Below are 20,095 nucleotides of genomic sequence, written 5' to 3' on the forward strand. Positions count from 1 at the left end.
CACCCACGTGAGTCAGAGAAGAGTAGATCCACCTGGTGGGAGGAACAGGAGAGAGAGTGGGAAAAGCCTGGGCTGGCCTTTGAAGTGACAGACAGGCTGAAGCAGGAAGTGTGAGGAAAGGGACTGCTCCAGAGGGTGATGTCCAGCACACGCTGAGTGGGGATAAGGAAAGGCAGGAAGATGCACTCAGGTAAACTCTCAAAGTTGCTGCAATTATCATCATGCGAATAAGCGAAGCCACAATCATGGCATCACAAAATACAAGTTTGACCAAATTATCTCCTTCTGTGCCTCACTTTACTCATCTATAAAACGGGAACAATGATGCTATCCATCTCACAGAGATGAGTGAGGATTAAATAAGTGACTACATGGTGAGCACGGTGAGCAATGCTCTAGTATGTGCTCAGTACATGTTGGCCTTTATTGTCATTTATTTCCTTCTCAGGGGAACGGGGTGGCAAATAATCCACTATACTCATATCATATATAAAAGTATTCTCAGTGGTTTCTGTAAATCGCATTTCACTCTACCTGTGGGGAAAAAAAGGAGATGTAAATTATTTCAAATAGAGAGACACATACTTTAAAATATTGAGTTTATTTTTAAAAATCAGCACAGTACAAACTGCCACACAAATTACTTTACACTAGCAACGACAGGTGCTATTAATTCAAGTATACACATTTCACTCCCCAGATTAAAGACCTCGTAATTTACCTTGAAGCTCTTTACATTCTGAAGTTATAAAAATTAAGCAGGAAAACATTAACATTAAATGAAAATCAATTTTGCACAAATAAATGTGATCAAGCAGCTTAAATCACCTGAATTTCTTGTACGTCAGAGAAAAATCCCAGGTGACAACACTACCGGTTCTAAAAAGAGTTCCATCATTCCCTGGGGAAGCCTCAGGCTAAGAATTGAGGGAAAGCCTTTCCGGGCAGTGGCCTGAGTTTCACACACATTCCTTTTTCTGAATTCAGTTTCTGAAAACACAGGCTTTTCGCTTGACAAACATGATTTGTAAGATGTTGGAGGACTAGGCTATATAGGTTCTTAAGTTTCTTCCTTTCTCTGGGGAGACAAGGAGGTCTTCACGCCATCCATCTGTTCTCCACTCCCACTCGGGCTTCCTTTGTGGTATAAAATGGAGATACTTCTGACCTCATTGGAGACAGGGCGAGCGCTGTACCTTCGCCCAGGCACAGCAGAAGGCCTGGTCCTCTCCCGATGTCCTCAAACTTCCTCTGGTTTTAGAGAAATTTTTTACACCAGATTGTGTCAACACACAGCAATAAAATATGCTGAGGAACTAAAAATGTGAAAAATCACCTACGAGTGGAACATTAAGGAAATGTGTGTCTATTAGTGTGCACTGATGACGAGTAGACTCCTGTTTGTAATCAGCTGCAGCAGAGCAGAGGTTTGGACGCAGAGCCAAACTGTGCTCTCCCTGAGTCTACAGTCTAATAGGGACAGAGGTCCCGACAGAAAATCGTCAAATATGCAAAACAGGAGCCCAGTGATGGGAGCAGCTAGGAGCTGTTGGCATCTATGCCACCGAGAGTTCAACAGCACACTGAATCCCTATGTGAAATATGAGTATCAATTATGTTTCAAAACATTTTCATCACGAAACTGAGCCAGAGGAATGAAGATCATATTTCAACAGGAAAAGTCTACATTCTGAAAATATCATCATCATCAAGTGGTGTTTCTGGGCACTGGTAAGTGTAATAAATACATTGCATCGTACATTTCTAGAACCATTGCCATGACAAAAGAAATGCAAAGTGAGGATGGCCCCCCCGCCGGCACTGCCTTCCTCTCAGTGGGCAGCACCTTCTGGGTGGACAGCTGAGGATAAACACTTCCTGTGGGCCAAAACAAAGGGTGGTGCCATCCCTTCTCCAGTGTGACACAGAGGGCCTTGCCTCAAAGAGCCTTTATGTAGCAGCCTCTAAGAATTCTGAGGTGAACACAGCTTCTGCATAATCTTCACACATATCCTGAAGTTCAGCAGCCACGGCACCCAGAGCTTCATCTACCAGCTCTTCTGAAAAGCTGGAAGACAAACAACATGACTAAAGGTATGTACAAGGCTGGGCACAGTGGCTCAAGCCTGTAGTCCCAGCACTTTGGGAGGCCAAGGCAGGTGGATCACCTGAGGTCAGGAGTTTGACACCAGCCTGGCCAACATGGTCAAACCCTGTCTCTACTAAAAATATGTAAAATTAGCTTGGCGTGGTGGCAGGCATGCCTGTAATCCCAGTTACTTGGGAGACTAAGGCAGAACTGCTTGAACCCAGGAGGCGGAGGTTGCAGTGAGCCAAGATCATGCCATTGCACTCCAGCCTGGGCGACAGAGCGAGATTCCATCTCAAAATAAATAAAATAAAATAAAATAAAGGTATGTACAGCCATATATGGGAGCCATTCTTTTACTCAGCTGTGGAAATTAACACGTCAATTCTGAAATCTAAATGGAAACAGAGAAGGCCAAAAATAGCCAAGATACTTTTAAAGAAGGAAAACAAGGTGTAAGGTCCTGCTCTCCTGAACAGAAGGATGGTGGCGCTCAGATCCCAAAGCCCTGCTAGAGGGATAAGCTTTAAACATACACAGGATGGACTTCATCCTCAATATGTCTGAAACCAGAGATGACCAGAAACCAACCAGCTGACACCTAGTCCCACCTCTAACAGCTGCTTGACTGACTAACGGAGGAAAGGGGTGTGTCTTCTCTGCAGAAGCCCAGGTGCTCTACACACACACACACACACACACACACACACACACACACACACACACAAACCCCTTTATTTTCTGAACTGTTTGAGAGCAGGGTGCAGGCTTCATATCTCCCAAATAGCCCTACACACAAGGACATTCTCTTAAATAACCACGTTACAATTATAACAATTATAAAATTAACAATGATACAAAACTATTATCTAGTCTTGTCTACAGGCCTTATTCAAATTTTGCCAACCATCCAATGTCCTTCAAAAGAAAATTTTTTCTAGTCCAAGATTCTAGTCGAGGATTCTATGTCACATTTAGTTGTCATATCTTCGTCTACTTTAATCTGAAATAGTTCTTCAGTCTTTCTTTGCCTCTCATGACCATAACATTTTTTAAAGAGTAAAGGCCTTTTTTGGGAGGAGAATGTCCCTCAATTTGGGTTTTTTCTTTAAGATCAGATTCAGGCCATCTGAAAGGAACGTCCCAGAAGGATACTGTTTCCCTTCAGTGCACCGTGATATCTATTTACTATCCTTTAATGATGACAGTTAATTTTGCATCCCTGGGTTATGGTGATGTCTGCCAGGTTTCTCCCTTGGATTACTGTTTTTGCTTTTGTAATTAATAGGTATAGTGGAGGGAGATACTTTGAGACTACGTAAATTCCTGCTTCTCATCAAACTTGCCTAAATCAATTATTACAGGGTTGCCAAACACTGATTTTATAATTCCATCATTCCTTCTTCAATTAATAGCTGGCATTCTACTGTAATGAAGAGCTTTCCTTTTTCCTTTACTTACGGATTCATTCATATCAGTTTGGTCTTCTAGATTCTTATTTTATTGTGTAGTTTGTAATCCACTACTATTATTACTTATTTGGAAGCTTGAAAATGTCCTGGCTTTGGCCAGAAGGCACCTCTTCAAGCTGGCTCCTGTAGCATGTCCCAATCATTTTTTGAGCACTTCCTTTCTAGCACAGTATGTTTAAGGCTTATCTTACATTTTTCCAGCCCCAGCCAGTCTTGTAATCACCTCTTCTTCCAAGAAGCCCTAGTACCTTTTCAAGGAGAACAGTATTTAGAAACCAAGATGTGGGTAACAGGTGTGCTGATTGCTACTGGCGCCTCTGCTTCTGGGCCTTCTCAGCAGACAAACTAAGAAAGACCCTGTATCTATTTCTACATCTATTAAAAACCATACATTCATCCTAGCCTTCCCCTAGAAACCCTGCTGCCATTATTCACAATGTACTTATTTGACCAGTGGTAAAATATAGAGAAAGTAGTTTTAGAACTGTTAACCCATGCCACTGTGTAAAAGAAACCTACGAACTAGAATCGTTATGTGTTTACAGTTCTTTTTGTCTTTAGCCAGAGAGGTATAGAATCAAAAAGTGACTTAGGCTTCATCTCGTTAGTGTGATATTATTTATCTGAAATACAATTAGATTCATGTTTCCTTTTATATTCAATTTAAGGGTCCCCCACCAATTCTTGTTGAGTAGAGGGGATGTATAAGAAACGTTCACATGATTTCAAAAGTCAGAGTTACACAAAAAAGGTAAATAAATGCAAGTACGTTTCATTCCCCTCTCTTATCCCTTCTACCCCATTACCACCCAGTTGTTTTGTTCATTTGCGAATCTGACAATCTTTTGTCTTTTAACTGGCATGTAAGGTCCTTTTTCATTTAATGTTATTCTGATACTTTTGAATTTATGCTTCTACCATAATAGGTATTTTCTGTATTTGTCTCTTTGTTCTCTCTTCTTTCTTGCTTTCCTTTAGATTTTGTGATTTTTAAACTACATCTGTTCTTCTCTATTGACGTGGACATTACATGCACTTGTATTATTCTTTGAGTGGCCACCCTAGGTCACAACAAGTATCTACGATTGACAACTAACTTTAATTGATATCCTTACTTTTTTCCTATACAATGCAATGATCTTAGAATGCTAACTCTATTTATCCCCTTCCTGACGTATATTCTTACATGCTATTGTTAATGTATATTTTAAACGTGGGAGTACACATACACATGCATTCATAAAACATCAGGTTTTTTTGTTTTTTTTTTTTTTAAAGACAGGGTTTCACCATGTTGGTCAGGCTGGTCTTGAACTCCCGACCTCAGGTGATCCGCCCGCTTTGGCCTCCAAAGTGTTTGGATTACAGGCGTGAGCCACCACACCCGGCCCCATAAAACATCAGTATTATTGCTTCATACATACTATATTTACTTTAACCTACATATTTACCTATTTTTAAAATTCATGCCTTCCTATATTTCTGACCTTCCGTCTGTGACTGATTTTAACATTTCCCACAGTGGTGGTCTAGTGGTAACTCAGCTTTGTTAGGAAACTCTTTTCTCACCTTGCCTTCTGATATATCCTCACTGGGCTTAGAACTCCACATTAGTAGTTCTTTTCTTTTGGAATTTTAAAAGATACGCCAAGTCTTCCAGCTTCCACTGTTTTTGTTTATATTGTTTTTTCTTCCTCTAGCTAATTTTAAGATTTTCTCTGTCTGCAATTTTTCAGTAATATGAAGACATGAATAAGTATGGATTTCTTTATATTTTTCTTACTTGGGGTTTTTGGAGCTTCTTGAATCTATGGTTTGATGTCTTTTGCTACTCGGGGGAAGTGATGGCCATTATCTCTTGGGATGTTGTTTCCGACTCATTTTCTCTTTCTCCTGTCCTGAGATTCCAACAACATGTTAGACCTTCTAACCTCCTCTATGTCCCTTTCCCTCTCTTCTTCACTTTTAATCTCTGGGAATCCCCTGGATATTTTCTTCTATCCTATGTTCCAAGTCTCTAATTTTTAATTCTGTTGTGTCTAATTTGCTATTAAGCCCATGTAATAAATTCCTCATTTCAGAAAAGTTATCTTTCATTCTAGAATGTCCACTTGGATTTTGTTTAGTTCCCAGATCTATGCTGAAGTTCTAATTCGTGTCTTTCATTTCTATGAATGCACTAGGCACAGTTATTTTAAAGTCTGTGTCTGGTGGCTCTATATTTGAATCTGCTGTAGGTCTGTTCTTGTTATTTATTGTCTTGTTTCTCTGTTGCCTGGTTATTTTTCACCATATGCCAGACATTGTATTTGACAATTGTAGAAATAAATTGAGTCCTAAGATGATGTTATTTTCCTCCAGAGAAAATTTATGTTTCCTAATGCTTGGTGCCTGTGGGGCAGTAACAATCTAGAATCACCTCAATCCAATCTGAGATAATTTGGAGCTGAGTGGAGTCCATGAGAGGGCCTATTCCAGGTCACCTGTACTTCCAGAGTGCAATCTTTTAGGGTCCCAATTAAAAGTGAGGAAAGTTCACCAGGACAACTCCTCCATTTTGGCAACCCATGGATTCCAACCTCTGTCCTCTGATCTGAAAAGACTGTCAGAAGTGCTGCTCATCTCTCTCCAAACTGGATATCCAGTGCTCAACAAAGGGCTAACCTCCCCAGGGCTCTGTCTTCTCCAGGATTCTGGCCCAATTATTCTTCATTACCTAGTTCACTTCTTGATGCCTTCAAGAATATAGGTTTTATTTTTAATACAGCTTTTCTATTAACAGTTATCCTCAGTGGGAGAGGTGGTCCAAATTACCAAGTGCGTCATCACTAGGAGCAAAAGTGATTACCTCGTTTTTATATTTGCTTCATTTTCTATATTCCTATCACTAATTTATACCCAAACTGCGAGAGAAATGCAAGGGTACTTCCACTACCTTCCAACATATTAGGTACTGTATCTTTTTTTCTTCTTCCTTTTTAATCTTCCCTGTTCTGCTTTTCCCCTTGTGGAACCATCCACCCCCTAAAGTGCTCTAATCTGGACTAGTTCTTCTCTATGCTTACTGAAAAATCTTGTCCTAGAAAGGCTTTTGCCATTCTTCTGGAAGTTCCAGGGTAGAGTCTAAGTTTCCTAAAATCCAATTATTCTTCTTTCTTAATGTATATCTTGCACTGGTAATTTAGATCCTCCAGAAGCATGGGAACTAAATTTTTAAACACTTTGCCTACCTGAAAATGTGTTTTTGTTTTTTTAGAGATGCGGTCTTGCTCCACTGCCCAGGCTAGAGTGCAGTGGTGCCAACTCGGCTCACTGCAGCCTTGACCTCCTGGGCTCAAGCAATCCTTCCACCTCAGCCTCCTGAGTAACTGGGACTACAGGCATGTACCACCATGCCCAGCTAATATTTTATTTTTTTGTAGAGGCCAAGTCTCACTATGTTGTTTGGGCTGGCATCAAACTCCTGGGCTCAAGCAATCCTCCCACCTCAGCCTCTCAAAGTGCTGGGATTAGATAGGAACCACCATACCTAGCCCTAAAAAATGTTTCTATTCTATCTGTCCTTATCTTTAATTGACAATTTATCTGAGCACATAATTCTAGGTTACATTTTGGAAGTAGGCTCTAATATCTTCTAGTTTCTGGTGTTGCTACTAAAAACAACATGCCATTCTCATTCCTGATTATTTAAATGTGTACAGTCATTTTTCTTTTCCTTATACTGAGATGCTCAAATTTTCATAATGATGTGTCATGGTGTGTTCTGTTCTATTCATATATTCCTTCACTCACTCATTCACTTCTAAGTGGACAGCTGATGAACCCTTTCAATCCAAAGACTAACAGCCTTCTGGGAAATTTTCTTATAGCATTTCTCTGATAATTTCCCATTGCTCCTATTTCCCTTTTTCCACATTCTTGAACTACAGTGATTCAAGATGTTGAATCTCCTACAACAGGCCTCTAATTTAAAAAAATATTTTCTTCCTTATTATCTAGCTTCTCGTCTTTTTATTCTACTGCCTGAGACATTTGACTTTTTTCTTTGGATCCTTCTAGTGAGTTTACCTGAACCATCATGTTTTTAATATCTATGAACTTCCTTTTCATTCCCTTAAAGTTCCTTTTTTATAGTATCCTGTTCTTGTTTCATGACAAAACAATTTCACTTAGCTCTCTGAGAATATTAATTCTAGTCTGTTTTTAAAGTCTTATTCTGCTCACTGTATTGTCTCTGCTTTGCTTCCACAGAGTGCTTATCTATTATAATAGCCTATGTATCCTTCATGGATTTTATCAAATGTCTGGTCATTTCAGCTGTCTGCTCATTTTCAAGAACATGAATTTCAACCAAGCCTCCTATTTCCTGGCTCACCTGTTGATACTGTTCATATATTTGTTACTGCTCAAATCTCATGATGAACTGCAATCCCCAGTGCTGGAGGTGGGCCTGGTGGAAAGTGTTTAGATCATGTAATAGGATCCCTCATGGCTTAGTGCTGTCTTCACAACAGTGACTTCTCATGAGATCTGGTCATTTGAAAGTGTGTGGTATCCTCTCCCACCCCTTGCTTACTCCTTCTTTTGCTATGTGATGTAACTGGTCCCCACTTTGCCTTCTGCCATGATTTTATGTTTCCTGAGGTGTCCCTAGAAGCCAAGCATATGCCAGCACCATGTTTCCTGTAAAGCCTGCAGAACTGTGAGCGAATGAAACCTTTTTTCATTATAAATTACCCAGTCTTGAGTATTTATAGCAATGCAAGAGTGGCCCAAGACATCTATATCCATGCATTCACAAGCATCTGACGCTTCTAATTCCTGAGTCTTAACCAATGTTCTTTACAAATAAACTTGGTTCTTGCCTTCATCCTCATTAGGCATTTAGCTTTCCCTAGCCTGCTAAGTCATTTACCATTTGTCTAACTGCTTTATGGCTTCCAATGGTCTTTCTTGTTTGCTGTCATTTATGGTTTCATGTCTTTTATTCATTCTTTTAGTGATATATAGTGGGATAGAGATATAGGAAGTAAAGATAAATATATACATTCATCTGTCCTTTTCAACCAGAATTCACTTGATTGTTTTTCAAACCAGGAATTCTTAAGAGTCTGGTTTCAATAAAAGCACTGTCACTTTAAGCCTTTCCTTTCACAATCACTCTTTGATTTGCATTCAGTTTATATCACCTGCTCATACTAATCGCTGGAACAGTGCTTTTCTTCAGGTATAAAGAGAAATAAAGACATTAAAAGAAAAGAAAAACCTCAGTTTTCTCTTTACCCAAGAGGCTATTAAATGAAGTCAACTGTCTTTGGATGCTTTTTAAAGATCTGATCAATATAACTCTCATCCTTGAGATATGATAATAATCAAATCATAAATTTAAAAAAAAAAAAGAGATAGTGGTTCATGCCTGTAATCCCAGCACTTTGGGAGGCTGAGCCACATGGATCACTTGAGGTCAGGAGTTCAAGACCAGCCTGGCCAACGTGGCAAAACTCTGACTCTACTAAAAATACAAAAATACTTGGGAGGCTGAGGCAGGAGAATTGCTTGAACCCAGGAGGCGGAGGTTGCAGTGAGGTGAGATCGTGCCACTGCATTCCAGCCTGGGCGACAAAGTGAGACTCCATCTAAAATAAAATAGTAAAAAAAAGAGATTAAAAACAAAACAGAGCTAAAATGTTCACATGCACTATCACTTGAGGTCAAAGGCCAGTTGAGGAAAATACTGTAAAACTCCAGGCATATTTTAATAGCTCTGTCCTTTATATTTTAGCCTGTTATAGGCTGGCAGGTTTTCCCTACACCTACCTAACAACTATGAACAAAACATATCATTTGATCAGGTGGTAAGAACACACAAGGAACAGTCTACCTTCCTTGGCTTGCTTTTGGATTTCCCAATATGCTGGTTAACCTCACCACGCCAGATAGGTTACAGAAAAACAAGTACATATGCTACAGGACCGTGTTAACAAAAGGAAGCAAGCTGCATTTACTTCTCTTCTCCCAGATAATCCTTCAGAATACATGTGAAGACAAATGTTATCTCTACCAGCACAAGGCATCTTATATACCTTGAAGGGACTATTATATATACCAAAGAGAAATCTCAAGACTTCAGGGTCAAACTGAGGGCTTAAACACAAGTGATTATCCCTGATCCCACCCCAAATCCTGCTTAAATACAAGAAAATAGATAAACAAACACATACATCTACAAAAAGAGATACAAGTGGATGAGAAATGTCCAAGATTTTCAGAAGATACAGGCATACAGAAGAATCATAACTGACTTAGCAGCACAGAGGAAGCTGAAACCTAAGCATCTGTAAGGGGAGGTGGGAGAGATGACAGGCAAAAACAAGCTGATTTGTCCCTTTAAAACACCAGAAAGGCTCAGGAAGTGAGAGTACTGAGAATCATGAAGGTAAAGTGCAGTATGGGGTAGAAAATGAGGAAACTGGTTGAAGCTTTGTAGAGCAAGCAGTAAGACTGACAGACTCCACCCCTATTCTGGCAGCTAAATGACAATCCCTTTGCCACCCCCACAAAAGAAGGAAGGTATACTCTTTGGAAAAAAATAAACCAGTAATTTTAAATTCAGCAAAGTCATCAATCAAGTATGAAGGGAGATACTTTCACACTTATAAGTTTCAAGAAATTTCCTCCAATATACAAAGCAGGACAGGCTCCATCAAAATAAGAGAGTAAACCAAGAAAGCGGAAGACAAGGATATCAGAAAATAAAGAATCTAATTCAGGGAGACAGAGCCCAACATGAAGGGTGATGAGAAAGGGAAGCCCCAGGATGCAAGCCATCCAGCAGATCTGGAGAGCAGCGCGGACTTGGGTAGGAGGAAAAGGGGTACCTCAGGACAAAAAGTAAGGGTGGGGCTGAGTCACAGAGACTAACTGATATTTTTGATCCTGACAAAAATTATATTATTAAGAGGTTGGCTACTGTGTAGGTAAAGTTAACAAATATATAAAATAACTAGCAAATAAAAAGAGGCAATTATTAACTCCTGGAGCATGTTCTAAAAAGAAATATAATCATAGTATACTACTTAGCTCAATGATGAAAAATATCTTGTATGTTTGTACCAAGGTGTTAACTTGTGAGGAATTTAAATGTGGGCCCTATTTAAAAAGAACAGATTTACACAGATCTTTTAATTAAGTACTTATAATGAAAAAAGGAGCAGGATCTTGTTTTGCAACTCCGTAAAACTACCTTACCTGCATAAAGAAAGGAGGAGAAGGGTTAAAGAAAATGTTGTAAAATCTGAGGCCTGCTGCTTATAAAAGGAAATTTGTCCCCACCCGGAAGATTTCATGGTCATGGCTGTTTCCTGCCCAGGAACATTTTGTGTTCTCTGATGGGACAACATGAGCATTAGCAGCAACAGGAAATCAGCTCTAATTGACTCCTGAGTATCATAGCTCTACTGTTAGTGGCTCAATGTCTGTTTCCTCCTTATTCATATGTTGAAGCCCTAACCCCCAATGTGATAGAATCTGTGGTGGGGCCTCTGGGAGATAATTAGGTTTAGAGAGGTCATGAGGGTGGAGGTCCCTCAATGGGATTAGTGCCCTTCTGAGAAGAGGAAGAGACCAGAGTTCCCCTTCTGTCACCTGAGGACACAGCATGAAGATGGCCATCTGCAAGCCAAAGGAAGAGGGCCCTCACCAGACGCTCAATCTGCCAGTACCTTGATCTTAGACTCCCCAGCCTCCAGAACTGTGAGAAATAAATTCTTGTTGTTTAAGTCACACAGTCAATGGTATTCTCTGATGACAGCCTGAGCTGACTAGGACCCTCTGCCTAGGAAAAGAAGGTTGCAGAGCACCCCTGTGGATGGCACCACTCAGGCTGTTGCAAGGTTCCACGTCTGAAAATAGGCAGCTATTAGAGAAGGCCTGTCTCCTAGCCCGAGAACAACCACTGAAACTCCAGGGCCCAAAAGCATGGAATGAGACCTTGGCTAATCCTTTCGCCAGCTTTTTCTACGTCTAAAATTTTGCACTTGGTTCCTAAACAGAGGACTGTAACATTTTACTGACCTTTCAGCTATCAGCCATGGGTTGAAGGAGCCTACAGCCTCATGAGACAGGATCCGAAGGTACTGCTCAAAACGACTGCAGTAGTCACCAATGCTGTGACGCATACATGCTGGGACAAAGAGGCGAGCCCGGCCTTCTTTCTGTTGAGAATCTTCTGCAAGGGAGAGAAGGGGAGCCTCTCTTTTCTCTGATCCCTCCTCTGTTCCCACACTTTCATCCAGGGAACTGAGAACAAATAAAATGATGAAAGCATTCACAATCATCTGTAAGCACAGCTAAATAAACTGTTAATTTACCCTCATGGCTTGATAGCCAAAGGAGCATCTTGACTTCTCTTTCTCACACAAAACTCAACATCCTAACACCAAACATTGCTTCCCCTTTTCAATAAACCAACCCTTACCACTGTGGGAATACCTGTCCCTTAGACAACAGCATTCTTAAAGCAAATTGTGCAGTAAATATCAGTACAACCCACATGTACTGACGTGATGCTTTCCACATTGAAAAAACAGCTAAGTGTTACTGAATATGGAAAAGCTCCTTAAGATGCAACACACTCAACGCCCATCTTATAAACATGCTATTTACTCAGACATCTTGGTGTCCGGCAAGATCTTGCTCAAAGGAAGAATCTCTCTCTGTCTTATGGGAACTGAAGGAATTCAAAATTTAATAACATCAAAGGTAACCAACTAGAATGAAATCAGAAAGTGTCTTTGCCACTTACTTGCCATTACAGGGCCTTTCTAACATGATGTTCACGGCTGGATCCTTGCGATCCACTGTCTTCATGATTCTGATTGGATGAGGAGACAGAGGCTTTTCACCTACTGCTGAGATTTTTTGGTCTAGAAAAGGAAGGTCATAAAATGACTGCATATAAAAAATAGTTGGAGCCGGGCGCGGTGGCTCAAGCCTGTAATCCCAGCACTTTGGGAGGCCGAGGCGGGTGGATCACGAGGTCAAGAGATCGAGACCATCCTGGTCAACATGGTGAAACCCATCTCTACTAAAGATACAAAAAATTAGCTGGGCATGGCCTGTAATCCCAGCTACTCAGGAGGCTGAGGCAGGAGAATTGCCTGAACCCAGAAGGCAGAGGTTGCAGTGGGCCGAGATCGCGCCATTGCACTCCAGCCTGGATAACAAGAGCGAAACTCCATCTCAAAAAAAAAAAAAAAGAAAGAAAAGAATAGTTGGGGTCCATTTTAGAGCTGTCCTAGTGACCAAGAACCTGACAGCAAGTTACATGTACAGCTCTTAAGCACAATAGGGTTGGCTAGCAGTGCAATGGGTAAATGCTCATTTTAAATGCAAGAGAGGATTTACATGTTACAAAGAAACCAATGAGAAATACGTTTTAAGAAATAATGAACTTGCTCTGAGGAAGGTTTTTTAAGGAGGTCTATGCAAAGCCCCTGGCTACATGGCTTCCATTAGGACCCAGCCACCCACTCAAGGAGTCTTAGCAATTGGGTTTTTTAACCTTTAAATGCTTTGATTACTGAAGAAGAAGGAAAAAAAAAAAAAAACACTCACACCTGAACACTTAATTAGTTGATTTAATTTGTCTCTGGGCAATGCTGAAAATATCTGCATGATGATAGTCAAAACATTAATTTATTAACTATAACTTGCAGGCTTGACAGCTCTTCTGAGTTTCAGATTATTTGTAATTTTAAATGTATTTCAAGTGTAGGAAGAAAATCTGTCCTCTTAAGTAGGGAGCATCTATATGTCAAGCGACTCAGCTCACATTTATATGCTTATGATTTTTTTTTGCTGTCAGACAGAAGTACTATATAAGTCAGGTTCTACAAAACTATGACTCCAAGTGCAATCAAATTTTCAACTGTTCTCAGAGGAGATAAGAGATATAGATACTGCACAACATAAAGATCACTTTAAATTAGGTTTTGTGATGCGATTGAACAATCAGAACAAGCAGAAACAGGACTCTTCCTATGATACCATGATTCCAGAACGTGTCCAAAGCCTCATTTCAGTTCTTAGTGTCCTAGAGAGATCCTTTTAAATGCATACCTAGACTCTCGGCAGAGTCACAGATAGTGACTAATAATTTAAATCATCCTTGAAAACAGAGAACACGAAGTACTCTGCAAGACTGTCTTTTGCGTGATGCAACCCAACTTTGTGGCCAGTGGCCAAACCATCAGGAAAATGAACTGCCCTCCAACATTTACCTTTCCTCTCCTTCCACACAGAAAGATGCTAAAATGCCCACAGACTGACTAAACAATGACGAAAAGGGCCCTTGCTGTGCCAGCCCTGTTCTAGGCAGAGTAGGGAGTACACAATGACAAACTCTCTGGTCCCAAATAATCTGTAGCTCAGTTCAGAGAGATAAGACACGTTCACTAACACCTTGAACGCAAGGTAGGACATGTTGGAAAGTGTTATGGGCATTCACAGGCCAGGAAGGGAGCTGAGTTCCAGTGCAGAGACACCAGGGAAAGCACAGGCCAGTAGAATCACAGAGCCTGGCTTGAGGAACAGCTCGAGTATTACGTGAGGATGAAAATGGAGGCTGGAGGAGGACTGAGAAGAGAGAACAACAGGAGCAAAACACATAGCACTTGAAAACAGAGAACACACAAAAGGAACACATCAGTGTTTTGTTTAAATGGCTCATCTTTTGGTCAAAATACGACAGGGAGAGTACTTTTTCTAACATCAAACCTCAAAGTCCTATTTTACATAATTAAATGTGAGACAGGCTGCTGTGGTAAAACTTCTATGCCCCATTTCCTTTTGTCTTCATAAGGGTAGAATTCATGGTGCTTACATTCCTGTAGAGGTAATGTTTAACCATACTTTCTTCTCCTTTCCTTGAGTAAGGCAGGAACTGACAAGCATGAGTCAAACAGAATTTGAGTAATGCTTCCCAGCCAAAGTGGGGATAGTAACCTAGTGATTGCAGCCCAAATACATATGCATAAATTTTGAAAAGCAGAAAAGGAAAAATCTTTTCAGTAAATGGAACTAGAACAAATGGACATCCATTAGGAAAAAACAGAATTAACCCCAACCTCTACCTCAAATCACAGGCAAACTTTTATGCAAGATGCATCATAGACCTACACATAAAATTAAAACCATAAAGCCTCTGGAAGAAAACAAGAGAATCTCTTCCCCATTTCGGAGTAGGTAAAGGTTTCTTAGGTCACAGAAAGCAAACACCGCTCAAAAAAAATTGATTAAGTTAGACTTTTTCAAAATTAAAAATGTCTGCTCATAATAAAACATTTTTGGAAATAAGCAGCCGAGCCACCAATGGGAAAAAAATTTTTGAAAAACCTCTGAGTAGACTGGAGGCTGCCAGGGTGGGGAGAGAAGAATGGGGAGTGATGAAAATGTTCTAGAATTAGTTGTACAACTATGTGAACATACTAAAAATTAAAGAATTGTACAGTTTAAAAAGGTTTTAAGTATTTACATACTTAAAAAATTTAAGTATGTAAATTACCTCTTTAAAATTATTTTTAAAAAACAAAAAACCAAACAACAACATGTATCTGAAAAAGAACTTGGGCTGGGTGTGGTGGCTCATGCCTGTAATCCCAGCACTTTGGGAGGCTGAGGTGGGTGGATCATGATATTAGGAGTTCAAGACCAGCCTGGCCCAAATGGTGAAACCCCCTCCACTAAAAATATAAAAATTAGCCAGGCGTGGTGGTGGGTGCCTGTTATCCCAGCTACTTGGGAGGCTGAGGCAGGAGAATCACTTCAACCCAGGAGGCAGAGGTTGCAGTGAGCCAAGATTGCACTACTGCATTCTAGCCTGGGCAACAGAGCAAGACACAGTCTCAAAAAAAAAGGAAAATAACTTGTGCCCAGAATACATAACGAAGTTCTATGACTCAAAAAGACAAGCAACTTAAAAAAAAAAAAATTGACTGACAAAAGATTTTGGATGCTTCACAAGAGAAAATATACAAATGCCTAATAATTACTTAAAAAAAAGCCAGGCGCAGTGGCTCACGCCTGGAATCCCAGCACTTTAGGAGGCCGAGGTGGGTAGGTCACCTGAGAGCAGGAGTTTCAGACCAGCCTGGCCAACATAGCAAAACCCTGTCTCTACTAACAATAAAGAAATTAGCTGGGGCTGGTGGCGCACACCTGTAGTACCAGCTACTTGGGAGCTGAGACAAGAAGAATTGCTTGAACCCAAGAGGTGGAGGTTGTGATGAGCCAAGTTGCACCACTGCACTCCAGCCTGGACGACAGAGTAAAACTGTGTCTTAAAAAAAAAATCACTTGAAAAGGTTCTAAATATCATCATTCACCTTCACCAGGATGCTTACTTGAAAAAGACTGAAGACACCAAATGATGGCAAGGATGCTGGAAACAGGAGCAAGGCCACTTTGGAGTAGAGTTGTCAATCTTTTATAAAGTTAAACACAAACTAATCTTAAGATCTGGCAAGTTTACTCTTAGGTATTCATCCAAGAGAAAAACTTAACACACACACAAAGGTTATACACATGTACACATTCATAGCAGATTTATTCCTAATAGCCCAAAATTTAGGAGCTGAAAGAAACAAGGAATAGATTCTTCCCTGGAGCCTCTAGTGTGAACATGCCAACACCCTGATTTCAATCCTTTGAGACTCTCTTCAGATTACTGACACCCCAGAACTACAGGAGCATAAATTTGTGCTTTAAGCCATTAAATATGTAGCTTAAGCTTGTTACAAACTTAAATTTGTTAATAACAGCAACAGGAAATAAACAACATATATAAACCTATAAAACACTATGGTGAATGAAAGAAGTCTAAGCAAAAGAGTACATACAGTATGACTACATTTAAATGAAACTCTAGACAATCAAAGCTAACTAAGAAAGCACAACAGCTGTCTATGTGGTGGGGGGCGGGGCATGAGGGAACTTCTCCAAGGTGATAAGTTCTATATCTTGAGAGGGGTTTGCATAACAGACATGTAACCAGTTGTCAAAAACCAGCAAACGGTACAGTTAGAATCTGTGCATTTTATCATTGTAAATTTTATCTCAGAAAAAAAGCCATAAGTAAATATTAAACTCCAGTTGATAATAGGTATGCTGAATATGCAGGGGTAAAATGTGCTGATATCTACAACTTTGAAATGAGAAGATAAGAAGAATTGGTGGATGGATAGAGGGATAAACAGATATGTAACAAAGCAAAGAGTGTGAAATGTTAACTGTAGAATCTAGAAGGGGAGTATACAAGTGTTTGTTATATAATTTTTTCTATTTTCTGTATGTTTGACATTTTTCAGAATAAAATGTTAGGGGAAGCCTGGGGGAAACACTCACCATTGTTTTCTTCCTGCATCCAAAGGTGAGGATCAGCATATACAATTTTATGATATCTCTGACGAACTGACTCCTGGTATTTCTTTTTTTAAAAAAAAGTTTAGGAGAAAAAAATAAGTTTCATTACAAAGCAGAACTAGTAAAGATATAAAAGTTCAGCAGACACAACTGATACAAACATACTGTCAGAAATGGGCATCTGTCAGGCCAGGAAGTAATTAGTTCATGAGAAAAGGTCTAAAATAAAATAAAGCAATGAACATAAATGCAATCTAGACCAGCACTGTCCACTAGAAGCTGCTGCAGTGAAGGAAATGTTCTATATGTGCCCTGTACAGTACAGCAGCCAGTAACTATTGTGTTTAATTTTAATTAATTAATTTACATTTTAATAAGTGCCTGTGGCTAGAGGCTACTGTTTTGGACATCCCAGGCCTAGATAACTATCACCAAGGGGAAATTTCAAGACTGGGGTAAATTGCATACCTTTAAACTTTCAAAAAAAATTGTTTTCCCTATAATGTTTCTATTTATCAGCAAAGCAGAAATTAGAGTTAATCATGGTACAGTTAAAAAGAAAATGCTGAATTGAGAGTCAGGAGACCTAGATTCCTATTTTGGCTCTGCCAGGATTTTTTTGTGACCTTGGTCATGTCACTCACTTCCTTATTATACCTCAATTTCCTGCACTGAACAATCCATGGGTTAGGCTGTGTGAAGCAGCATCAGGGAAACTGAAGAAGATAAAATTGTCTATGATTTGATAGGATCACACTCTAACAGGGAAGAGGAGGTAAACTAAATAGTACTTACAGGCTGACAGATGCAAAAGCCTATGATCCCATTTGTGGGCCCAGGCCCTGGTCTCAGTGTTTTTGGAATTACACATCAGTGATAGCAAGAGTAATAATGGTCACTTACTAGATTACATGGCAAGTAGTGTGCTGAACACTTTCTGCCTCATTTTATCCTTAAACTCCCTACTTGTCAGAGGGGCTGTCTATACCAAGGTCATGCACTTAGTTGGCAATAGAGCAGGGATTTAAAACGGGACTGTGTGACTGATGTCTGAAGCTGCAGAGACCAGCCCATAGTGGTGAGCAAGACCCGGAGCCCCAGACCTTACTTCCATTTCTTCCATTCGGCGCATCATGATCTCCAGCTCTAGACTATCTTTGCTGTCCTCAATGGTGGCTAAGGTTTCAGACCCCAAGATTTTAGCATGAATCATAGCCCAGAGCTCATGGGCAGAATCTTCCAAAAAATCATCAAGCTTATGAATGTTGTTGGATTCAGAATCAACAGCTGTAACCTACAAGATGGGGGGAGAGGGGAGGCATGGGGTGGATTAGGGGTGGGAAGGCGATGTAATGAAAACAGAAACATTTAAAAATTATTGCTAATCATAAAAAAACCAACAACATATAGATTCAAATGGCAGAGTTTCTATGCTAAAACAAAATTCTAAGTCAGTATCAAAAGCAATAACATCAAAACAATTTTTATCACAGTCATTTAAATGATGGCATTAACCAAGTAATACCATTATCGTCCACTAAATTATCATTATCATCTGTTCTGCCAGTTGGTGGAACAAATATCCTCCTTTTGCTGCATTCAGGAGAATCTCCAATAGTTTACGAGTCACACATTTCAGAGGATGTAACTATTCTCTTTTGGTGCAGTGCTTCTGTGAAAACGTCTGTTCATACGACATCACAAAGTTCAGGATTCTTTGTCTTTGAAACTCTGTACCTATAATCCACTTTCCAGTTTCCAAAAAAGCACTTTCCAGTTTCCAAAGCAATTTTACATGCATTGTATTTCTGTTGATTTGAATACATGTTTATAATCTGCCCTGAAAGAGGCTTTTGCAAAGAATGTTTGCTGTGGAAATTAATTGTATCAGGCAACAGAATGAAATATTTCTAGAATTAAATTCTGGTTCTCCCACTCATAAGCTGGAAACTTTGGGCAAGTTTATTTGACCTCTCTGGGCCTCATTCCTCTTATCTGTAATATGGAAATACTCTTGCTGTAGGGATTTTGTAAGAGCTTGCATGTTGAGACACTTAGCATAGTGCTTGGCATGAAATAAGACACTCAATGAATGGTTGCAGCTATGGCAATTTAAGAAAGCTTTAATGATTCACAGAAGAAAATATATTAATGAATGGCCAACAAAGGTAATAAAAAATGTCCAACCTTAATCAAAGTTAAAGAAATAAAAATTAAACTGAATAACCAGTATAATAAAATTACAAAAAATCTAGAGACAACCAATAATGCCTGCATGCATATATTTTCCATCTATAAAGAATAGAACACCAAAAATACTATGTGCCATTATAAAAGATAAGGAAGGTCTCAATGCAATGATATAGAAAGAGCACAAAACTATATTATAAATAAAGAAGCAGAGTATAGAACAGCAGATGGCACCTGCTTATGGGGAGGTGTAACTTTTCATATACTTCTTCTGAATTATTTAAATTTTTAGCCATGTGCATGTATAACTTTTAATTCTAAAAGAACTCACACATTTTAGAAAAATATATTTAATGTGCATGTTTAGTTAATGACAACAGTAGCAGCAATAGACAGACATGTTATAATGGTACCTTTACAAGAGCTTTTTCCTGATCTCAGAGATAATCTTGTCTATAAGTAAATCTACAGAGAGCTGCATTTTACTTGCCAATGTCTCCTCCATTTTAAAGATGAGAATACTGAGAGAATCTGTGTTCAAGGCCTCCCAGCTCTTTTATAAGTTAACATAGTAAAAACGATTTTCTATTTCACGCCAACTTTTATGTGTTTGTCTGCTTTTGTTTGTTTTCATTCAGTTCTTTGTAAACATTGACTCCTGATGGTGCTTCCTGAAATACTCTGCAATGATGTTGCTATTTGACAACAGCCCAGAATTCTAAATACTACATAGAGTTACTTTTCTGTTTCAAAGAATTGTGTTAAACATCAGGTAATGCCTACAAAATAATTCTAATCTATAAGGCTGATGATTCCTAGTACACTCAAACATGTCTATTTCACTGCCAGCATTCATCATCACTTCATTTTCCTTTCATATTATAGTGCAGGATGGAGTTGCCTCTCTAGGTTAAAGGTTAGCCTC

General features: G+C 39.5%; 1 protein-coding gene across 14 annotated transcripts in view; it reads right to left on the minus strand.

Annotated features, from left to right (window-relative positions):
- Positions 1-404: 404 nt before the first annotated feature.
- KIAA0753 (KIAA0753 ortholog) overlaps positions 405-20,095 on the minus strand; it is a 69,779-nt gene continuing 50,088 nt past the window's right edge. For 6 of the 14 annotated variants that reach the window (XM_078374099.1, XM_078374096.1, XM_078374098.1 and 3 more), the window contains 5 exons: positions 18,089-18,274; positions 16,963-17,044; positions 12,365-12,485; positions 11,635-11,859; positions 585-2,068 (listed from right to left, as the gene is read on the minus strand). In XM_078374099.1, the coding sequence (XP_078230225.1) occupies positions 1,951-2,068; positions 11,635-11,859; positions 12,365-12,485; positions 16,963-17,044; positions 18,089-18,274 (732 nt within the window). In that variant the 3' untranslated portion in view covers positions 585-1,950. Of the gene's footprint in view, positions 535-584; positions 2,069-6,536; positions 9,198-11,634; positions 11,860-12,364; positions 12,486-16,962; positions 17,045-18,088; positions 18,275-20,095 lie in introns of those variants that run through there. The other 8 variants (XM_054256229.2, XM_054256228.2, XM_054256224.2 and 5 more) reach the window with 6 other exon arrangements.

This window comes from Callithrix jacchus, chromosome 5 (genome assembly GCF_049354715.1).
Source record: "Callithrix jacchus isolate 240 chromosome 5, calJac240_pri, whole genome shotgun sequence".
In the NCBI taxonomy this organism is placed as follows: domain Eukaryota; kingdom Metazoa; phylum Chordata; class Mammalia; order Primates; family Cebidae; genus Callithrix; species Callithrix jacchus.